This window comes from Talaromyces amestolkiae (genome assembly GCF_001896365.1).
Source record: "Talaromyces amestolkiae strain CIB chromosome Unknown scaffold6.1, whole genome shotgun sequence".
NCBI lineage: Eukaryota > Fungi > Ascomycota > Eurotiomycetes > Eurotiales > Trichocomaceae > Talaromyces > Talaromyces amestolkiae.
Window position 1 is genome coordinate 919,249 of NW_024468042.1, and position 19,000 is coordinate 938,248.

Genomic DNA, 19,000 nt, shown 5'->3' on the forward strand with positions numbered 1-19,000 from the left:
TGTACCAGATGACTGACTTACGAAATTGATGATTGGTGAATGTCGATTGGATCTTACTAAATATGTGAACAAAGCCACTCTCTTGATTATTTCTCATTATAATTGGATGCTCTATCTACGCTGGTCCGGCAATCTTGAAAGGGTGCGCTTCGGTGTTGAAGACGAACTTGTTCAGGCCATCGGCTTTCGTTTGCCAGTCGGCGTCTGTGACTTCATTAGTACTCGTTCTGTGACAGACATGGGACTCATATAACTCACCCTCTGCGTGGATCATGTAAGAGTATTTCAAAACCTCGGCAAAGAGGAAACTCTCTTGCACGTTGTCAAAACCATCTCCTCCAGCAATGTTGACGTTCTGAATTCCAGAGTAGCCAGATCCTACATGGCATGTAGAATTGATAGCAAGGAAGGCATCCCAGGCCCAGTCTTGGTACTATACGTCATTAGTATATTTAATCTCAGAGTCAAGAAAGAGGCTCACCTTGGTGTCACCAGTGATGCGGTAAGCATAGTAGTAACTTTCAATAACTTCTGGTCTCAAGACATAGTCGGCTGACGTGATATAGAAGCCAGCCTCCTTGTAGAACGCTTCTTGGTCAGCTGGAACGCCCGCCTCATCCCAAGCAAACACCTCGGGACCAATCTTTGTTGCAGTGCTGTTGTAAGTTGCGTGCCATGAGTCTGTAAATGCCAGGCCGGCATCGATGAGATCTTGACGGCCCAAAACAGAACCTGCCAACAAGAAGTTACCGCCGATGAATCCAGTCAGATGTTCACTAGTCGAGATGAGTGTTCCATTGTCCCAGATATTGACAAAGGTCAATTCCGGCTTGGGAGCAGGATGGGACAGGAGATGCTCAAGAGTAGAGTTGGCCGCAGCAAGCCAGACGTCGCGATACTCTGAGAAACGGCTTTGGTCGTAGACGAAAAACTTAATAAGATATTCGTAGAAGGAATCATCTCCGCCGTTCCATGTGACATAGTTGTCGGTGAATTCACCGGTTGCGATGTCAATCGTACTACCAACCAAACCTGGGAAAGGTTCAGCCCAAGACGGCTGAGGATGGATTAGGTAGGATTCGGCCTTCTGGGCGAGTTGTGCATAAGTTTCGTTGCCTGTCAAATCCGCTAAGTGCGTCCACTCAATGATCAAGGAGCCGGTAGTAGCCAGGCCATTCGTTGTCGAGCCATCATTGCTGCGATTGTTGATGAGCAGGTTGTTGTATGGCACACCAGAGGGTGTTTCGAAAGCGTAACTCAAGGTATCAGCAAGAACCTGAGCCTGCGACAATAGCGCATGAACCTTGCTCTTATCAGAAACAAGGTTCGCAGCCGGGCCGGAGAGCAAGTCGTAACCGGCCAAGAGGCCACCTAGGTAGCGAATGGTGGTTTCAAACAGACTGATAGTTGTCTCGTTCGAGTATTTGAAATCGATGGTAGGAATGTAGTTGAGAATTTGGTCAACGACTTGTTGATTGCCCATGATAGCTGCGGTAGAAATAGCATCAACTGCGGAGGCGCCCCAACCGTCACTAAGAAAGGTAATGGTTAGCAATGTCTCTCCGTTCAGTGCGTGCATGCACAACATACTAGTTATCATCGTAGCCATTGTCTACTGGGTGCAATTGGTCGTGGGGGAAAGCATGAGCATAGTAGCCATCCCATGCAATTTGAAAAGCTTGCTTGACGGCATTTGCGCGTTCGGACTCCGTATCTCCCCTCGAGACAGGAGATGCAAGAGCCGGACTGGCGACAGTCAAGGCTGCCAGGGACACGGTTGAGAAACGCATTGTTATGTACGTAGCAACAGAAAATCAAACCACCAATTGCGCGCTCAAACAAACAGAAGAGGAACGATTCAAAAGGAACGACGAGAGGTGAGGGGGAAGTTATAAATACACAACAATGGCAGTGTGAATGAGACCGTGATTAAGCAAGAGAGTGACATCGGTCCATTTGAAGAACAACGCGCGAAGAGGGGGTGGTGAACGAACGAAAGACCAGGCGTGGAGCTGGTAAGATGGAGAGAATGAGCTAAAATGAAGGGAAGAATTCCAGATCGCAAGCCGGAGGACCTGCCATCCCATCACATTGACAGAACGGGAAGTCGTGCGATAGGTCCACGCTCGCTCCTTCCTTTTTCCCTCCTTCCTTGTTCCTGGTCGTGGCGCCCCTGCCTGACTCTTTTCAACCTCATATGGATGTCTTCTCACTTTGCTTAATCTCTTCTAATTATCTACTCTACCATCACTCTTGAGTCTCTTTCGCTGTCGAGAATCTCGAGATCATCCCTATGCCGCAGTGACCTGCCCACGCGCACTGCCTTGGACAAGACGAAAATTCAGGGTTGCAACAAAAGCTTCCGCCATTTGCTAGTGAGTGACCATGACTAGTGACTAGTCATTCGTGACCTCCTCTTCTCCGCACACTATTGCTCCAAGCTCACTGTACTCTTCCGGGATAGGTCGATTACCAAGCCGACGGCCGACCACTAACTTCACGCTAGACAAGCTGTTCGACGCCTCTGTCGATCGGTGGAGCTCTGAATTTACCCTCTTTCAGCCTTGATCTTATGCTCATTTTCATGTGAAGTCAGTCCCAAGACGGGGTCTTATCCCAAGTGTTTCTGTTCTGCTAAAATTCAGCGCATAATGCAGTTTATTATGCACAATCTCCCCGATTAGCATGCATTGTGTTTGGTAATGGGGAGACCTGATCCAGTCGCGCAAATCAGCGGGTCGCATTCCTAAGATCGCCAGGCACTGCCCGGTACGTGATCTATTCATCCCTGGTATTCGGGTCTTTTCATCCAACAGATTTTCTCGGTTCCTGGAAGTACAAAATACGTAGGTGAGTATGCCTCCTTTCATCATTAACACAACAATCGAATCCTCTATCTCATAGCGCCGCGCTAAGCTGACTTGGTTGCATTATCTATCTACAAGTGGATACAAAATAGCATGGGATATTAGCGCCATTAACTATGCCACGATAATTGCGTCTTGCATTCTATCCAACCGTTTCCCTGCTAGTCGTCCAGTCTTGACTCAATCGACAACACACTCAACGTTGATAAAGATTCATCTCTTCTTGCTTGCCGCTGTAAACTTGACGTTAAAATATAATGACTAGATGACGCTGAACATAGTCAGCCAAATTGGCCATAGCGGTGGAGAAAATCAAGCTTAATTAAGACGATGCTAGTGCTTGCAAAGGCCCACAAAATCCAGCACTATTTTGACAAGTCTGCTTCCCCGCAGACAATTGGCGGCCTACTTGCAAGCCACGCTGCCACAACGGGATCAGAAAGTACCCATGTTCATCAAACATTCAAGCCAACAACGCCTTGTGTGCGTGTCTGGCTCCCGATGACGGCATTTATATCGTGTAACTGAGTCACGCAATGTGCGCAGATATCATCTTCGCGCTAAAGACTTCAAGCGGGGAATGTCTACTTAGCAGGATTACTTACCGGCTAGTGCTATCCGACTCATTTCCTAAATAAGCCACGGGTGAAGCCGAAGGAACATGGTGATGTCAAGCTTCTTCCCTACGAATGGTACAGTAGTATTCAATGGCTACAACGCGCAACAACAAACTATTTTCCACATGCGGGGTAGAGGCCGAGCCGTAGGACTTGAGCACCAGGCAAAGACCCTATATGCGCAATATAGATCCAAGTCAATCCAAGTTTTATTGCGCTGTAACCGTAACTTCCCAGAGGCGGGACTTTTGGCTGTATGACGACCTCAATGTGACAAGATCTTCGCGTACTTGATAGGACACGGTTATGTAGCGGGGCCTGGAGTCCCAAGACGGTTCGCTTAAAGGATGGGCGTCTGCTGTTCGGGGCGTCGGTCTATGGCTGACCGAGATAAGACTGGACACGTAGAATAAATGCTCATTCTTTGATGCTAGTCTCAACCCATCTCAAAGCCTCTCTCGACATGCATCTGGCCGTTTCTTGCGCAAGAATCGCCACGACGGAAGGAAGGACAAAGAGCGTTCTTCGAGACCAAGTGACCAGGCCTGAGACCAGTTTCCGTTCGCCCTTGTAACAGTAATATGCTTCGGAAGTCGCTCCAAGGAAAACAGCCTCGAACGTCAACAGAAAGGAGCTGCTATCTAACTAACTAGGAACTCTCCGGTATTCGGGGCACTAATGACTCTCTAATCGGAAAATGAAGTCAAGAGAGAAGAATTCGACCTCAATTAGGCCTCGTCGTACTTGATTATTGAGCTGAAAAGCTTTGGCACAACGCTCAACGAAGTGTCCCTGTCCAGCATGTTAGAAATGGCGATGTGGAAAGGCGAAGCTTCCATCAAGGGGTGAATGGAGGTTACAGAAAGCGGTGAAGATAAACTTTTCCTGATTGGTCAATATTGATGGCGGGACATTCTTCAACTTTTCTGCCACTTTTGCCGTGAAATGTTGGCGCTAAGCAAATAAGGATCCATCTTGTCGATGACTCAAACCCTCAATTGATTGATCTGAACAGTACTAGGAACTTTTCCTGGCGTTCAAGAAATACCTCAACACAATTTCCTCGTCAAGCAGTCGGCCGTCAAGGCATTTTTCAAATCGATAACCTCTTGGAGGTTCTATTATCATGGCGTCACCACTGGTGATTGCCGTGCAGCCCCGCGCTAAATCGGAATACAATATCCAGGATATCGCTCGAGTCGGCAATGCATTCATCAAAATCTCCAATGCCTCGGAAGCGACAGAATTCGTCAATGAAAATTCCGCTCTTCTCAACGTCTATGTCGACGCCACCGAAATTAGTGCCGCCGATGCAGTGGAGGTCCTCAATGCCGGTGCTTCGAAGATATTACTGACCACGAAACAATTGATTTCACTTACCGAAGAAAACGAGATCCCGTCGTCAAGATTAGTCGCATATGTCTCCTCGGACGATGACTTGACAGAGCTGCGCAGTTGGCTCGCAAATGACCCAGAGTCTCAAGACATAGGCGTTTGTTCAACAGCAAACGCTGCTGAACTCTTCGAGAAGTTCGATTTTCCCAAGGATGGCGGTCAAGTTTACAAAATTTATGGAGGGAATGTGACTGAGGAGGCCGTTATTGAAGAAGTCGCTCATGGTGTCATCGCAATTGTTCCCTCTGCTCAGTTTTCGATCATTCCCACGGCGGACGGAAAGGTATCTGCGTCAAATGTCCTGGCTAGCTGTGCTGTACCTGATGTAAATACCGGGCTTATTGCCACTTTGGTCGTTGACGAGAGAGGTGTATCGTTGGGATTCGTGTGGAGTAGCAAGGAGAGCTTGAAGGAAGCCCTTAAGACAGGCACTGGAGTCTATCAATCACGCAAGCGTGGTCTTTGGTACAAGGGTCAGAGTAGTGGAGACACACAAGAGCTTTTGAGCATTGGCTTTGACTGCGATGCGGACTGCATGGTCTTTAAAGTCAAACAACTCGGCCGAGGTTTCTGTCACCTTGGGACAAATACTTGCTTTGGAAAATATCAAGGCCTTTCTAGCCTACAGAAGACTCTGCAATCCCGCAAAGAGAGCGCTCCCCCTGGATCATATACAGCACGCTTGTTCAACGACCCCAAACTCGTTGAAGCCAAGATCATGGAAGAAGCAGAGGAGTTGTGCCAGGCGACAACCAAGAGTGAAATTGCTTCGGAGGCTGCTGACTTGATTTACTTTGCTCTTACCCGATGTGTTGCCGCAGGTGTGAGCCTAGAGGATATTGAGAGAAATCTAGACATGAAAAACCTCAAGGTCAAGCGTCGTAAGGGTGATGCCAAAACTCGTTGGGCTGAGAGGGTTGGCTTGACCAAGACAGAGAAGGCTCCGGAGCCCACACCTGCACCAGTTGCAGCCCCTAAATCCGACCGAATTGAAATGAAACGAATTCACACGTCGAACACGCCGGTAAGCGTTATCAAAGACGCACTGCAACGCCCTTCTCAAAAGTCCAATGAAGCTATCGTTGAACTCGTCAAGCCTATCATCGCCGACGTTCGCACAAACGGAGACGCTGGTGTTTTGAAATACACTCACAAATTCGAGAAGGCTACATCCTTGAAATCACCGGTCATCAAAGCCCCATTTCCCGAGCACTTGATGCAATTGTCATCTGATACCATCAAAGCAATCGATGTGAGCTTTGAAAATATCAGGAAGTTTCACTCGGCACAGAAAGACGACAAGCCTCTTATTGTTGAGACTATGCCCGGTGTTGTCTGCTCTCGTTTCTCGCGCCCGATCGAGCGTGTTGGTCTTTATATTCCCGGTGGAACGGCTGTTCTTCCCTCGACTGCTCTCATGCTTGGTGTTCCCGCCATGGTAGCCGGTTGCAAGAGGATCGTTCTTGCTTCACCGCCTCGCTCAGATGGTAGTATTTCTCCAGAAATTGTCTACGCAGCACATAAGTGCGGTGCAGAGAGCATTGTTCTTGCTGGTGGTGCCCAGGCTGTTGCAGCCATGGCCTATGGTACCGAAAGCATCACCAAGGTCGACAAGATTCTCGGTCCTGGTAACCAGTTTGTAACTGCTGCAAAGATGATGGTGTCGAACGATACCTCTGCTGGAGTTAGCATTGATATGCCTGCTGGACCTAGTGAGGTACTGGTCATTGCCGACAAGAAAGCCAACCCTGCATTCGTTGCCTCTGATCTTTTGAGTCAGGCGGAGCACGGTGTTGACTCACAGGTTATCCTTATTGCTGTTGATCTTGATGACAAGGAACTGGCAGCAATTGACGAGGAAGTGCACCAGCAAGCAAACGCTCTACCCCGAGTAGATATCGTGCGGGGATCGATCGAGCACTCAGTAACTTTCGTTGTCAAGACGCTCGAAGAGGCCATGAATCTCAGCAACGAGTATGCCCCTGAGCATCTGATTCTGCAGCTTGAGAATGCAGAGGAGGTTGTTCCTCTAGTCGAAAATGCTGGAAGTGTTTTCATTGGCCAGTGGACTCCTGAGAGTGTTGGAGATTATTCCGCAGGCGTCAATCACTCGCTTCGTAAGTTTCCCTCTCACAGTCTTATACTTACCTCAGTGAAACTAACATCGCTTTTTCTTAGCTACCTACGGATACGCCAAGCAGTACTCGGGTGTGAACCTAGGCTCTTTCGTCAAGCACATTACATCCTCGAACTTGTCGCCCGAAGGTCTTCGCAATGTGTCTAGTGCGGTTATGCAACTCGCTGCTGTTGAGGGATTGGATGCTCACAAGCGGGCTGTTAGCATTCGCATGGATGTTATCAACAAGTCCTAAATATAATCCAGAAATTCCAACTAGTTCATATAGACATATATCAACATTCACATTTAGGGTATGAGTTTCGGGACGACAAAACAGAGGTCGCTGGATTTTGGTGTTTATTGTTTGTACTTTCCACGACACTCTTTGTTAATGACTTGATGTACATTGGGAGACAAAAAAGTTTTTTCAGCATGAATGTACAGAAACTTCCAGGGTCCTGTCTTGGTATCTTCCGCCATTCAATATGTGAGGCATTGATGCACGACTTTTTCCATCCCAATGCGCCTGTAGTAAATATGCTAAACGAGTCTAAAGAGTCTGATGAATAGACATGCATAAGAGCATCAACATCCATAGATGTACTTGAGTTCACCTCTTCCGCTCGCGAATCTTCCACTTAACTCCCCTCTTATTGACCCCTCCGACCGAGTTTGACATCTTCGCTCTCTGCAACTCAAGCTCTCTCTCTGCAGTCGTGATTTCAGCATATTGCTTCCTGAGTGCAGTTAACTTGTTGCGACGCGCGTCTGCGGCTCGACGTTTAAGTTTTCTGGCGGCGCGGGCTTCCTTGAGCGCTTTTCGTTGCGCTTCTAGCTCTTTTTTGGTGGACTTTTTCTGCTGCTGCTTTTGGAGTTGAGTGCCGAATGGCTCTTCGTTGTCCTCATCCTCATCCTCCTCGTCGTCGTCTTCATCAAGTTCGCGACCCAACTCTTTCTGATCCTCCCGACTCTCTGCAAAAACAAGCTTGCGCCTTTTGATCCCAGTGTCAAACATATTCTCATCCTCATCGTCCTCATCATCATCATCCTCTTCACTCGAGCGCTTCCTATTCCCAGTACCCAAGACCTTCTCCATCCCATCCTGCAACTGCACCTCCTTTTCCAACCGGTCCATCTCCCTGCGTATCCTCTCCCCCACAGTCCTCAAATAACCCGCATCCTGAGTCTTCAGCAGTTTAACTGTGTCTTGGCTCAACGACGTCCCTTCTCGCACACCGTGTTTTCCCTGTTGCGCACTTGAGGCTGATAGCATGCCATATGCGAATTCATCGGGGTTGCGATCGCGAGCTTTTTCGCGTAGGCGTTGGAGTTTTGCTTGTTTAGCGTTGTAGTCTTTGGCCCGGAGGGAGTAGTCCTTTCGACCAGATGTTAGCATTCACAAACTTGTAGTCTATGTGAGAGGAGAGTTTGTACTTACCTTGTGCTTTTCGAGGATACCCCATTTCTCGCGACCTTCGAGTTGACCTCGTTCTCGATGCTGCCGTCTATGGACGGCATTTCGCATTGAAGACATTTTATGTGATGATTATAGATTGAAGGAGAGAGCAAAGAAATGGTAAGGTGCCTTAGCAAGCAGAGTTCTTCAATCTGGTGTCTGATATGCAAAGGAAAGAATTGGAGTGACGGTATGAGTTGGGGAAGTTATTTACTTCTATCAGAAAATTAATTTTGATAAGAAAGCATCGAATAATTTTACTGCCGGCGGAGGGAAAGGCGGCGAGCCAACGAAAGGTCGTCTGGCGGCCCGGACGGACAGCTTGAGAAGCTCAACCTCAAATGATCCTCTAGTGTTGATGGAGTACATGGAATGATGCTAGAGCTGCTGAAAGAACAATTGAACTATCAATACATCGCCGGTCTGAGACAGCTCATATACTGAGACAACCTCACGAAAGCAACGACGTTACAGCAACAAACAGACGAGTCACGCAATATGAACTCAAATACGATATAGCCTCAAAAACCTCAACCCCGATCCTCCACGAAACCAAACCGCAAGCCATTGCCCTTCGTCAGCTACCCTGCTTTATCCTACATTTCAATAACTAAGAAACTTCGTCAAAATGTCAATCCCGTCCTCAACGCAATCAGCTCCATCAGAGCCACAGTTCAACATCCGCAACCCACTCCCTCTCTCCGCAACACAAGAACAACAAGTCAAAGAAATATACTACAAAAGAGTGCGCGGCTACTGCGGTCCCGAAATCAAAGGTTTTCACACTCCCACGCATTTCTCCATCATAAATAATGAGATTACTAATCTGTTTTCTTGGATAACAGCATTCGCGGAATGTGCCCGCGGACGAACATTCACCACAACCTGGGTTTGTCGCGAACAACGCCTTGCCATGAATTCGTGCATGCTGGCGCATGCGAAACCCGAGGAATTAGATCGAGCGCGTGAGGAATGGTTTGCGGGAAGAGAGGCGCGAAGACGGGAGAGGGAAGAGGCAGAGGCGGCTGTGGAGAAGAGGAGGGAGGAGGTCATTAGGATGATGAAGGGGGATCAGGAGAAGAACAAGAGGTAGTGTTTTCGTCTTTGTGAGACGACGGTGTTTGCATATTGAAAGGCGTCTTGGATATGGGTTTTTGCGGCATGTCTCCTGTTCTTGTTGTGATTTGGAAATCTCAATTCTGATGTGTTGGCACAAAATGTACATTATATTTGTAGATATATATACCATTGATACATTTTTGATCTCATTCAAGGTACCTGCCGCACGTAGGTATGTATTCAATATCATGAATAATGTATCTAGATAGCCAGACTAGATGCAGAGTCATCGACAACTCGACAAGAAAGTAGTTAGCCAACGCCGCCCAATAGTGATAGTACCAATAACGCCTAAATCCTGATATGAACCCAACTCCAAGATTACGGCAGAAGATCAAGCGTCCTCCATATTCTCATCCTCATCACCCTCTTTCATATTCACATCGTCCCCAAAAATGTCCTCCATCCTTCCATCCTCGTCATCATCTTCCATACCATCTTCATCCGCCTCTGCATCTTGCTCATTCTGGGTCTTCGTTCCCGGTACCGCCGTCGCTGGCTCCAATTCTTCAAAGTCTTCTTCACCTTCACTCTCCCACTCCTCTTTCAGATTCCAGCCCGTACCCGTTTGACAAAACCGTTCGGGCGGTAGTCTCATTCCGCCCATGGACACATTCGAGAATGAACTTTTGGCAGCCGTTTCTCCGCCACGCGCAACACCGGGGAGCGCAATTCGATTCCGCTCGGTGGCGACATCTATGAGAAACTCCTTTGGGAGACCAGGCTGGAATTGGTAATGTAATCGAGACGCTATACTCAGTCGTAGAGCTTGGAGTGTGATGGTATTCAGTTCAACGACGCCTCGTCCGCTACCGGTTGATACACTCGTTTCGCCGGGGCCCGTGGGGACACCTGCGTAGCCTTCCATGGCGAGGTGGACGGCGTCTTGGAGAGTAGATGATGTGTAGCGGTATGCGAAGTCGAGGAGTTGCAGAGGTACACGTTCTTGGTATGCGGTTACGCCGAGGGAGGCGAGAAGCATGTGTATGAGGCGCGCATCGCGGGGACGTCGATACTTTCCGTTGTCGTTTAGAGATGTTGAGGGAAATGAGGGGATGCTGGAATCGGTTTGGTTGGGTGCGGCGTTCTGTGAGGACGAGGTTGGGTTGGCGGTGGATGGGTCGTCGGGGGGTGTTAGAGGTTGAGTTGAGCCAGCGGCTTGAGCTGGTCGGGGAGATGCCATTATAGTATAATTCCTTCTTTCTTTTGTCCTTTATTGAATCGAGCGGTAATTCGGGGTTGAAGTGAGATTAGGCTCAAGCGCAGAAACTGAATCGGTATTCAATCAGACAGCATGATGGTGCTTATTCCAGCTTAGCGCGATGAAAGATTGTTGACGCGCAGGTGTCTATTTGTGATGGTGAAACTTTCTTGAGACCTGATGCATCTAGAGCGCAGTTTTCAGAATCAATGAAGTCTGCTCTAATGTTGTGAGGTTGATTTAAATAGTTATTGACGGTTAAATACCTTTCAGTCACAAGTTGCAACAACTATCAGATCCGGATCTTGCCCGCATTGCGCTAGTCCGCTTTTAGCTGGCTAGTTCTGCAACATGTGTTCCTGTCTAAGGCATCAACCGCATCCATGGGTACAAATACAAAATTTGAAAAAGACAGCTACTATTAGTCTCAGGAAACAAGTAGAAATAGCAAGCTCATTAAATGTATCAATTTCAAATCATGTACTAACAATACCATAAATCCAACTATACGCGAAGGCTTGCCAGCACGGTCAATCCATCGCTTGAAACTCCGGCCGCTGATGCGTCTAATGTACAACCCGAATCGAAACGAGTCAAAAGCTCCTTTTGTACAAACGCCGAAAGAAATGGCAGAAATCAGAAATCACAGGGTATGGAGCAAATCGGTCCAAAGTAGACCACACGTATCAACAATTCTTCTCTTCACATCATGGTATTCATTCAATGACGAGGACCATGCAAGGACACTCCGCCTACATCGGGGAGACCGTCATCGGCTTCAGATAATTCCTCGTCGGATATTTCCTCATCTCCAAGGACCGAATCGATTATAGAACCGGCCAATTCATTTTCTTCGAAAGAGTCACGAGAGATGAAACTATCACCCATTTCCTCGACTGGCTCATCTTCATCAAGGTCACTGGCATCGTCATCACTATAACCCCGTTCGCTCCCGATGTCCCGTTCCTCCTCTTCTGCCTCGCTGTCAGTGACTGAGAAATCATCCAAGTCGGCATGCTCTCGCCAGTAAGTGAAATCGGTGAATTCCTCACCACCTCCTTGGACAAGTAGACTGATTGGAGGGAAGAAGTGATCGACCAACTCTCTCATTGTCACGTAGCTGCTTTTGTACTTATTGAGACTCAACAAATCCAAAGAGACCTCAGCATTAGAGTTGATCGTGAAGATGCGTGACGAAGGAATATTGACGGATCGATAGCTCAGGGCATCTGTCAGACGGTTGCCGAAACCAGCGTAGAAGGGGTTATGATTTGGCGGGAAAAGATTGAGTATATCACGCAGACAAGCCATTTTGAAAACCTCGGGCTTTCGCAAATAGACTTCGCGTCGCAGTGCCGCGATGGTCCTATCAGGGCTCATGATGACGGGGCCTGGTGGTAGTTTGTATCCTTCTTGCAAGACACCCTTGAGATATGTTCGGGTCAAATCTGCTTGGCCGGTAGAGCGACTTGTAAGATACATGATGTTGTATCCGTTGCTCACAATGTCCGTAAAAAGTTTTGCAACGCCTTGATGTGTCCAGTCGCGTCCAATCATATTCAAGACGTGGCCCAAAACGTCCGACTTTGTGATTGTGCCATCAATATCAGATATAACAATAGGGACCTTATAAGACCAAAGGTACATTGTAGCTGGGCAAGTAGCCTTATTGACGGTAAAGGAAACAGGGTTAGCTCCAGATTTGAGATTCAGAGCCTTGAGTTGATCACTGGTCAATCTCAGCGTCTTTGCGTAGTTCCGATTGGGGTCTCCGACACTCGCATCTTGTGGTGGAGTTTGAGGTGGAGTTGGGAAGCCAGGCTGAACATCAGACTGAGCACGGTGATGACGAGTCTGTACCGGAGGCTGTAGAGTACTTGATTCTCCATCACTATGATACCCTGGATCTGAGATTGCATCATCACTGAACGGAACAGAATGTGATTTGAGCGAGCTCAGCGTAGCGCGACGGTCGGCGGCCACTTTAGCTTCCTCGCTGCTATAGATCCAGAGGTTGCCATGGTCGTCGGCGCCGATCAAAGCGCCGATGTCGTAATTACCTTCCAGTTCTTCAGAAAGGATTTTACGAGCAACGACCTCCGCACGAAGCGCATCCTCCTCACTACTCTTGTATCCAGTCATGTCCAACATGAGGTCACCGGTCTCGGTAACTTGCGAAGGGATATTGGAACCTGACAATTTCTTCGACAGGGCTATCGCGCGCGAAATAGCCTCACTAGGCGATACGGGCGGAGGGCTAATTGAAAGGTGATCCTGATGGGTGCCTCGAGCCGCCGCACGGAGCAAGCTGGCAGGACTTGAGGGTTCGCTCCCTAGCGCCTCTCTGTCTTGTTGTAAGATGCCATCTGAAGCGGAGCGATCCAGCTTCGGCACAAGGGTGTGTTCATCGAAAGAATTGAGACGATTTCGCGGTATAGCGGTGCTACTCGGGGATTGTGACAAGGGCGTCAAATTTCCTAGTGTATGTTAGCAGGCTGAGCTATGACAGCGTTATTTCTTCCATACCGAGATTGTGACTTCCAAAGCGATCATTTGGAATTGGGATGCCAATTGGGTCTCTCGACTCATTCTTCGAGCTTTGGGCACCATCCAAATCCAGATCAGGAGGATCTTGGAGAGAAGGCAATTCACTGACTGACGTCGCCGGACTGCTTGCAGGCGAAACTATCGGGGAAGTCTGGAGCGCGGCCGGTACATTGTCGGTCGTTTCGAAGACGAAAAAAGCCTCCCCTCCGTCGCCCAATTTCATAGAATAGTCTTGCTTGACTCCATTGACTCTAAACTCGACTTTCTTTTCGGACGGACGAAGCAGAGAGAATTTGCCGAATCTGACGTGGAAGGGCGAACAGGCCAGGCTTCCTGGTAAGAGTCAGAGCTGGTGAATTCCTGGTATGTTTGTGACGTAAACGATATAACTTACCATCCTCATGTTCGATGACTATCACATCAATAGCCCCGCTGAGAGTGGCAGGRTTGATTGAATTCCACGTCTTGGAAACCGGGCCACTCAAACTGCGCACGTACTGCATTCCGGCAGTATGATCCTAGCAACTTGTAGGCAGTATAATATCGATAAAGTCGTAATAAATAAAGATATAATAATGCAAATGTAACGAAACGTCTTCGAGTGGCCGGGAGTCAAGGTCTAACTAAAACATGCGGCTGGGCAAACTCGGCATAGGAATGTGATCGGTCGATGGGTATATCAAATTATCATGTGAAAAGCGGCTGCGGCCATCAACGGGTCGACGTTATCTCATGGCAGGCACAGCGCAGACCGAATCGAAAGATAAAGGCCCGAAGAGAACGAGTGAAACAATGCACAGTCAATAAAGAACGAGTGGGTGGGTGATGGCAATTGTGAGAAGAGATGAATTAAAGAGAGGGAGAGCGTTGGATTCTCAACGCTTCTTCAACTGAACTGCCTTGGCACCCACCAGCGTCATCGGCCCGCATCGGGCGTCTCCCCAACCATCGTCTGGCCAGGATACGTCGAAATTCGAACTACGCGTTCATAGTATAGGCGACAGTTTCCTAATTGAAATGCCATAATATGCGCTAGCTTTAATACGACACACTATGATGGGGCGCTAACCAGCTGCAGTGGTATTGCACGTCCAGCTGACCAAGATCTTCTCGTTTTCGCTCTTTCTCCTCTCATCACCTGATTTTGGAAGGTAACCAGGTACCACGTGCAGGGTGCCTTCATCTTTATTATTGAAAAACTGCAGGAGGCTCAATTGCCGATAACGTCTGATAATGTCTGATAATGAAAACACCCCAGCACCGAGTAACGGACTTGATTGAAGTGAAGTTATTGGACCTGTCCGCCCTACCCGGGACTGACGATGTTGGGGAAGGACGATACATCTACTCCATGTAAAACACTTCCTCAGTGTGCCCCCACCATCCCGGCCCACTGGCGCTTCCAACTGCTCCTTCGACCGGCGACTCCTGCATTCTGTCTGTCATTTGCCACCATTCCTGGACCTTCGGGTTCGCCGCCATGCGCTGCATGTCTTCGTCAAAGGCATTGCCGACGTATTTGAAGCTCGCGAATAGCGTAGGGCGGGGGGACAGAGTTAAGAAAATCGAGTCTAGCCAGTCAGAAAGGGTTGCACAAGTATGACATGTCAAGACAGTCAGAGAGGCGAATTACAGTCTTTGATGTTAGAGTCTTTGATTTGTTCCAACACTTCTGGCCAGACTTCTGCGTGGCACTTTTTGTACTCGTCGATGCACTCCGATCTAAGATAGAGCCATTGGCCGATACGGCGAGGGCCTTGATTTGTGGGTGACATATTTTTATAGTTGGCAGACGAATGAAGAAAAATACTCAAAACAAAGTGGGTAGATAAAGATAAATTGATACAACCTAGTTGTCACTAACCACACTGGTCATGAATCTAAATATGTTTCCAAGTGAGGGCTCTCGGTTCATTGATGGACCGAACTAGACCCATCTCTTTGCCTCGACCTAGTAAACGGAAAGATTGGCGCGAATCTAGTATCGTTGGTATGCATATCGAGATAAATTAATCAGCAAAGCACCAGATCGGGTCTTTGATCAGTCTGTCGTAGTAAGAGAATTCGAACAACGGACAGCAGTGGGCAGAAAATAAGCTAAATGCAGATCCATCACGTGACGCACCAATCGACAACCACCGAGCCGCCAAGGCGCTAACCCGCTCGACCGGATCGCAGCTGCCATTCCCAAAGCAGCCACGACCGAACCTTCTCTCCGATTTTCCTCTTCCTCTCCCTCCTCTCTTACCCTTTCGTGATCGTCTCTTCTTTTCCATTCCCATTGACCGCCCGCTTTGCTGGCTGCCGTCTCTTCGTCGGCGGATGGAATACAACGTGGGGATGTACGAGCCGTTGTACTGGTCCTTTGATGCATATCCTAGTGTGGTTCCTCGTGTGAGGGTTCGAGGCGTAATGGCTCTCTTCCTGGCGGGCACCATTCTGTGGGCCCTGGTTTGGTGAGCGCAATTGCCTTTTCTACTATTCCCATCCACTAACCAAGAATATGTCAGGCTTTTGTACCGGGCATGGCAAGTTTGTCAAACTCCGAACGAAATCCTTGTCGACAAGCTCGGTCTAGATATCCCTCCGTCGCCTGAGGTTACTCTGGAGGAGATTTCGGCGCGAGAAATTCACATCGCCTGGAAACATCCCGACTTTCATCACTCAGTCAGCAAACATATCATTCAAGTCAATAGTGCAAAAGGTTTGGAAGTCTACGGCGACTATCATGCAAATCTAAACTAACAGTTTTCAGTTGGCGAGACTAAACGAGCGGAAACTGCTGTCACAATTGGAAATCTGATTCCTGGTCATATTTATCATATTTGCGTCTTTGCCGTGAGCGCCGCCAATTTTCAAACTGCCAGTACCGTCCTTCATGTTCGTACGAAGCCGCTACCTTTATCGCAGACTCAGCAGGATGGAAACGTTGAAGGTCCCACGATCCACGCATCGGTCCCACGCTCGACGCTTGCGCTTTCGGCTCCATCGGCCCCGATTATGGCAAGAGAACATAGTTCCGGTTATTCGCAGAGCAAGCGTTCTGGAGGAAAGAAAGGCTCGTCAGCAACAAATTTAGTCGATGACGACCTGCATCGTGCTTCCGATGACCACAACGGAACCCTGGAACGCCTTGCGGAGCGCCTGAAAAGTCTTCAGCAGGAACACGAGAACATGGATAAACAGCTTGCCGAGGAAGATGATGAACACAATGCGATTCAGAAGGAACTGGAGAAACAACGCGATGAACTTAAACAACGTGTAAAGGAGAAAGACGAGGCGAGTGGTGACCTAAAGAAACACGTCAACAAGTTGGAAAGCGTCAACCGCACCGTTCAAAGCGAAAAGTCAAAACGAGAAAGGTTGCTCCAGCAGAAAGAAGCAGAGCGGAAGAAGCGCAAGGACGACATCGTTCGATGGCAAGAGCAAATCGCGCAGATAAACAAGGACTTGGCACGCGCGCAAGAGGAGAAAGAGAAGATTGAGCAGGATGCTACAAAACAGGCCAACGAAATGCGAGAGAAAATCGCCACTGAACAAACCATCATCAAGGATATAGACGATGAAATCCAAGAGAAAGGTGGCCGCATCAAAAAGCTGGAAGATGAGAGACAGAGACTCGAAGGAGGCGACAACGAGGACGGCAAGGAACTGGACCGTATCGACATTGAAAAGGCTCGCCAGTGGGAGAATCGTCTCAACCATCTTCACACTAGATACGCTACACTCGTTAATTTACATGTGCAAGCGCAGCAGCAATATCAAGAGGCCCAGGAACGGTTGAAATGGTTGACAGACCAAAGAGTTAATGGTACAGGTCCATTCGCAGCATTGCAGACACTCGACTTGGACATGTCACAGTCTTCTATGCGCAGGTCTCGACATCGCAGTTCGTTGACAAGTAATGTTTCTTCGCCCATTCCCTTTCCGCAAGTGGAGACTGCATTCTCACGAAGCACAAACTACAATCCAGCGAGCAACTCCCCGACTTTTCCTCCCACTACTGCCTTTTTCAACATTAATAATGGCATGACATTAGCCGGTCTTGCAGACAGGGGTGAAGCTCTTCCCACGGAATCCGAGGCGTCATTACCGCCCATGAGTCCTCGTGCTGATGCGCTATTACCGTCCGACCTACTCGGCGATGAGGAATCTCCTGAGCTGCCTGAACCCGTTGTTGAACCAACTATTCCCGATGATGATGGAGCAGCGGGTCCCTCTCTCGATCAGCAGCCTCGGTCACCTTCTCCAGTTCCGTCTGATTCTATGTCTTCGCGATTCTTTGCAAGCCCTCATGACAGCTTGAGAGATACCGACCTAAATATCCCAACCAGCGAGAGAATGTCACCCGACGATGCAGCTAACGTACAATCTGCGTCTCGCCGACTTTCTGGATTGTTCAACTTTCATAGGCAGCGCGGAAAGACTATGGTTGACGGGCCAATGCTTGGAAGTCTCAAATCTGGACAGAGTCGTTCTTTTCCACGGAACTATGATGAAATCGATCCGATTGGGGCCCGTCGCCGTCGTCTTACCCATGCTACGAATTGGGCAAATCCAATGTCTTACTTTCCTCGGAGCAGTGCGACTCAAGTGACGGCTGATAGCTCCTCAGACCATACGCCGTCTAAGAGAAGTGCATTTGCCAATATATTTTCTGCGGGGAAGAACAGCTCTACCGATGTACTTAAGGCGGATCAGGGATACAACCAATTCAGCCCTAGGCACGATCCTATTGATCCTTCGTCTATCCTTGGTCCTATTCGACGAAGTTCTTTGTCGCCTCGACCGTCATCTACATTCTCCTTTGACAAGCAACTTCCACATCCTTCAACTGAACCGTTCGGTTGGCCGTCTAGTGATAACAAGAGAGGCTCTCTAGCGGCTTTTGATTGGGCGTCTCCCTCGACGTGGTCGCGTGGTCCATCTCGAAGACCATCGATCCAGTATGGTTCATCTAGCCATTTACCGCTTGGAATGTCTCCTGGAGAACCGGATTTCTTGCATGCGCCACACGACAAGCATCGACCACTCCAGGCCCCAATTGGTACCAGGCCGTCCTCGTCTCATAGGCCTGGCACTCCGAAGCTGAATCCAGCTGCGCCGACTTTCAAGACTTTGTTTAAGAAAGACAAGGGAGGAACTGTGTACAGGGAATTCGCGTCGAGATCCGAGGAGTTTGACTTCCGCCCGGAAGACGAGTCGCCTCCAACATCTAGCCGTTCCAAGGACTCACATGCACTTTCTGGCGCTGCCGAATCTCTTGAGTCACTGGACCTTGTTCCGTCCAGCAGCCCCTCCGATACCTTCGGAACGAAGGAATCTTTTATCCAGAAGATAACTCGCAAGGGCAGCTCTAGCAAGTTCAACCTTTCGTGGAAGGACAGAGGAGGCATATTCTCCAAGAAATATGAATCATCTCAGGGTGATGCTGATGAAGAAGACGAGGTGCAACTAGGCAAGAGCGTGGAGAGCGTCATCTCCAATACCCCGTCCGCAGACAAGTCCAGTATTCGAAGCAGTCGAGGCTTTTTCAGCAGGAAATCCAAAAAGGACAAACACTCTGTAGAGGCCAGCGAGAAGGCTAGTGAGACTGGGGATGAAGAGATAATCGAGGAGTAAATATCCTTACATATAACAATAATATTACTTGATTGTTGCCAAGGGATCTAAACTAGT

The 19,000-nt window shown here is 48.6% G+C and overlaps 8 protein-coding genes across 8 annotated transcripts; 3 read left to right on the top strand and 5 right to left on the bottom strand.

The window, feature by feature from the left end:
* Positions 1-115: 115 nt before the first annotated feature.
* On the bottom strand, positions 116-1,790 carry BHQ10_003882 (uncharacterized protein; the record flags this gene model as incomplete). Its single annotated transcript, XM_040876187.1, has 4 exons — positions 116-204; positions 259-433; positions 482-1,532; positions 1,591-1,790. The coding sequence occupies 4 exons, from the start codon at positions 1,788-1,790 to the stop codon at positions 116-118; spliced, it is 1,515 nt and encodes a 504-aa protein (XP_040732386.1).
* A 2,820-nt stretch (positions 1,791-4,610) lies between these two features.
* On the top strand, positions 4,611-7,251 carry BHQ10_003883 (uncharacterized protein; the record flags this gene model as incomplete). The annotated part of the gene is made up of 2 exons (XM_040876188.1): positions 4,611-6,996; positions 7,058-7,251. 2 exons carry the CDS (start codon positions 4,611-4,613, stop codon positions 7,249-7,251), a joined length of 2,580 nt encoding a protein of 859 aa, XP_040732387.1.
* Positions 7,252-7,608: 357 nt separating this feature from the next.
* On the bottom strand, positions 7,609-8,532 carry BHQ10_003884 (uncharacterized protein; the record flags this gene model as incomplete). The annotated part of the gene is made up of 2 exons (XM_040876189.1): positions 7,609-8,373; positions 8,437-8,532. The coding sequence occupies 2 exons, from the start codon at positions 8,530-8,532 to the stop codon at positions 7,609-7,611; spliced, it is 861 nt and encodes a 286-aa protein (XP_040732388.1).
* Positions 8,533-9,082: 550 nt separating this feature from the next.
* Positions 9,083-9,547, top strand: BHQ10_003885 (uncharacterized protein; the record flags this gene model as incomplete). Its single annotated transcript, XM_040876190.1, has 2 exons — positions 9,083-9,230; positions 9,300-9,547. 2 exons carry the CDS (start codon positions 9,083-9,085, stop codon positions 9,545-9,547), a joined length of 396 nt encoding a protein of 131 aa, XP_040732389.1.
* Positions 9,548-9,907: 360 nt separating this feature from the next.
* BHQ10_003886 (uncharacterized protein) lies at positions 9,908-10,756 on the bottom strand (the record flags this gene model as incomplete). The annotated part of the gene is made up of 1 exon (XM_040876191.1): positions 9,908-10,756. One exon carries the CDS (start codon positions 10,754-10,756, stop codon positions 9,908-9,910), a length of 849 nt encoding a protein of 282 aa, XP_040732390.1.
* Positions 10,757-11,494: 738 nt separating this feature from the next.
* BHQ10_003887 (uncharacterized protein) lies at positions 11,495-13,824 on the bottom strand (the record flags this gene model as incomplete). The annotated part of the gene is made up of 3 exons (XM_040876192.1): positions 11,495-13,251; positions 13,301-13,654; positions 13,716-13,824. The coding sequence occupies 3 exons, from the start codon at positions 13,822-13,824 to the stop codon at positions 11,495-11,497; spliced, it is 2,220 nt and encodes a 739-aa protein (XP_040732391.1).
* An 841-nt stretch (positions 13,825-14,665) lies between these two features.
* Positions 14,666-15,096, bottom strand: BHQ10_003888 (uncharacterized protein; the record flags this gene model as incomplete). The annotated part of the gene is made up of 2 exons (XM_040876193.1): positions 14,666-14,892; positions 14,955-15,096. The coding sequence occupies 2 exons, from the start codon at positions 15,094-15,096 to the stop codon at positions 14,666-14,668; spliced, it is 369 nt and encodes a 122-aa protein (XP_040732392.1).
* A 547-nt stretch (positions 15,097-15,643) lies between these two features.
* On the top strand, positions 15,644-18,943 carry BHQ10_003889 (uncharacterized protein; the record flags this gene model as incomplete). The annotated part of the gene is made up of 3 exons (XM_040876194.1): positions 15,644-15,777; positions 15,832-16,025; positions 16,077-18,943. The coding sequence occupies 3 exons, from the start codon at positions 15,644-15,646 to the stop codon at positions 18,941-18,943; spliced, it is 3,195 nt and encodes a 1,064-aa protein (XP_040732393.1).
* Between the last annotated feature and the right edge of the window lie 57 nt (positions 18,944-19,000).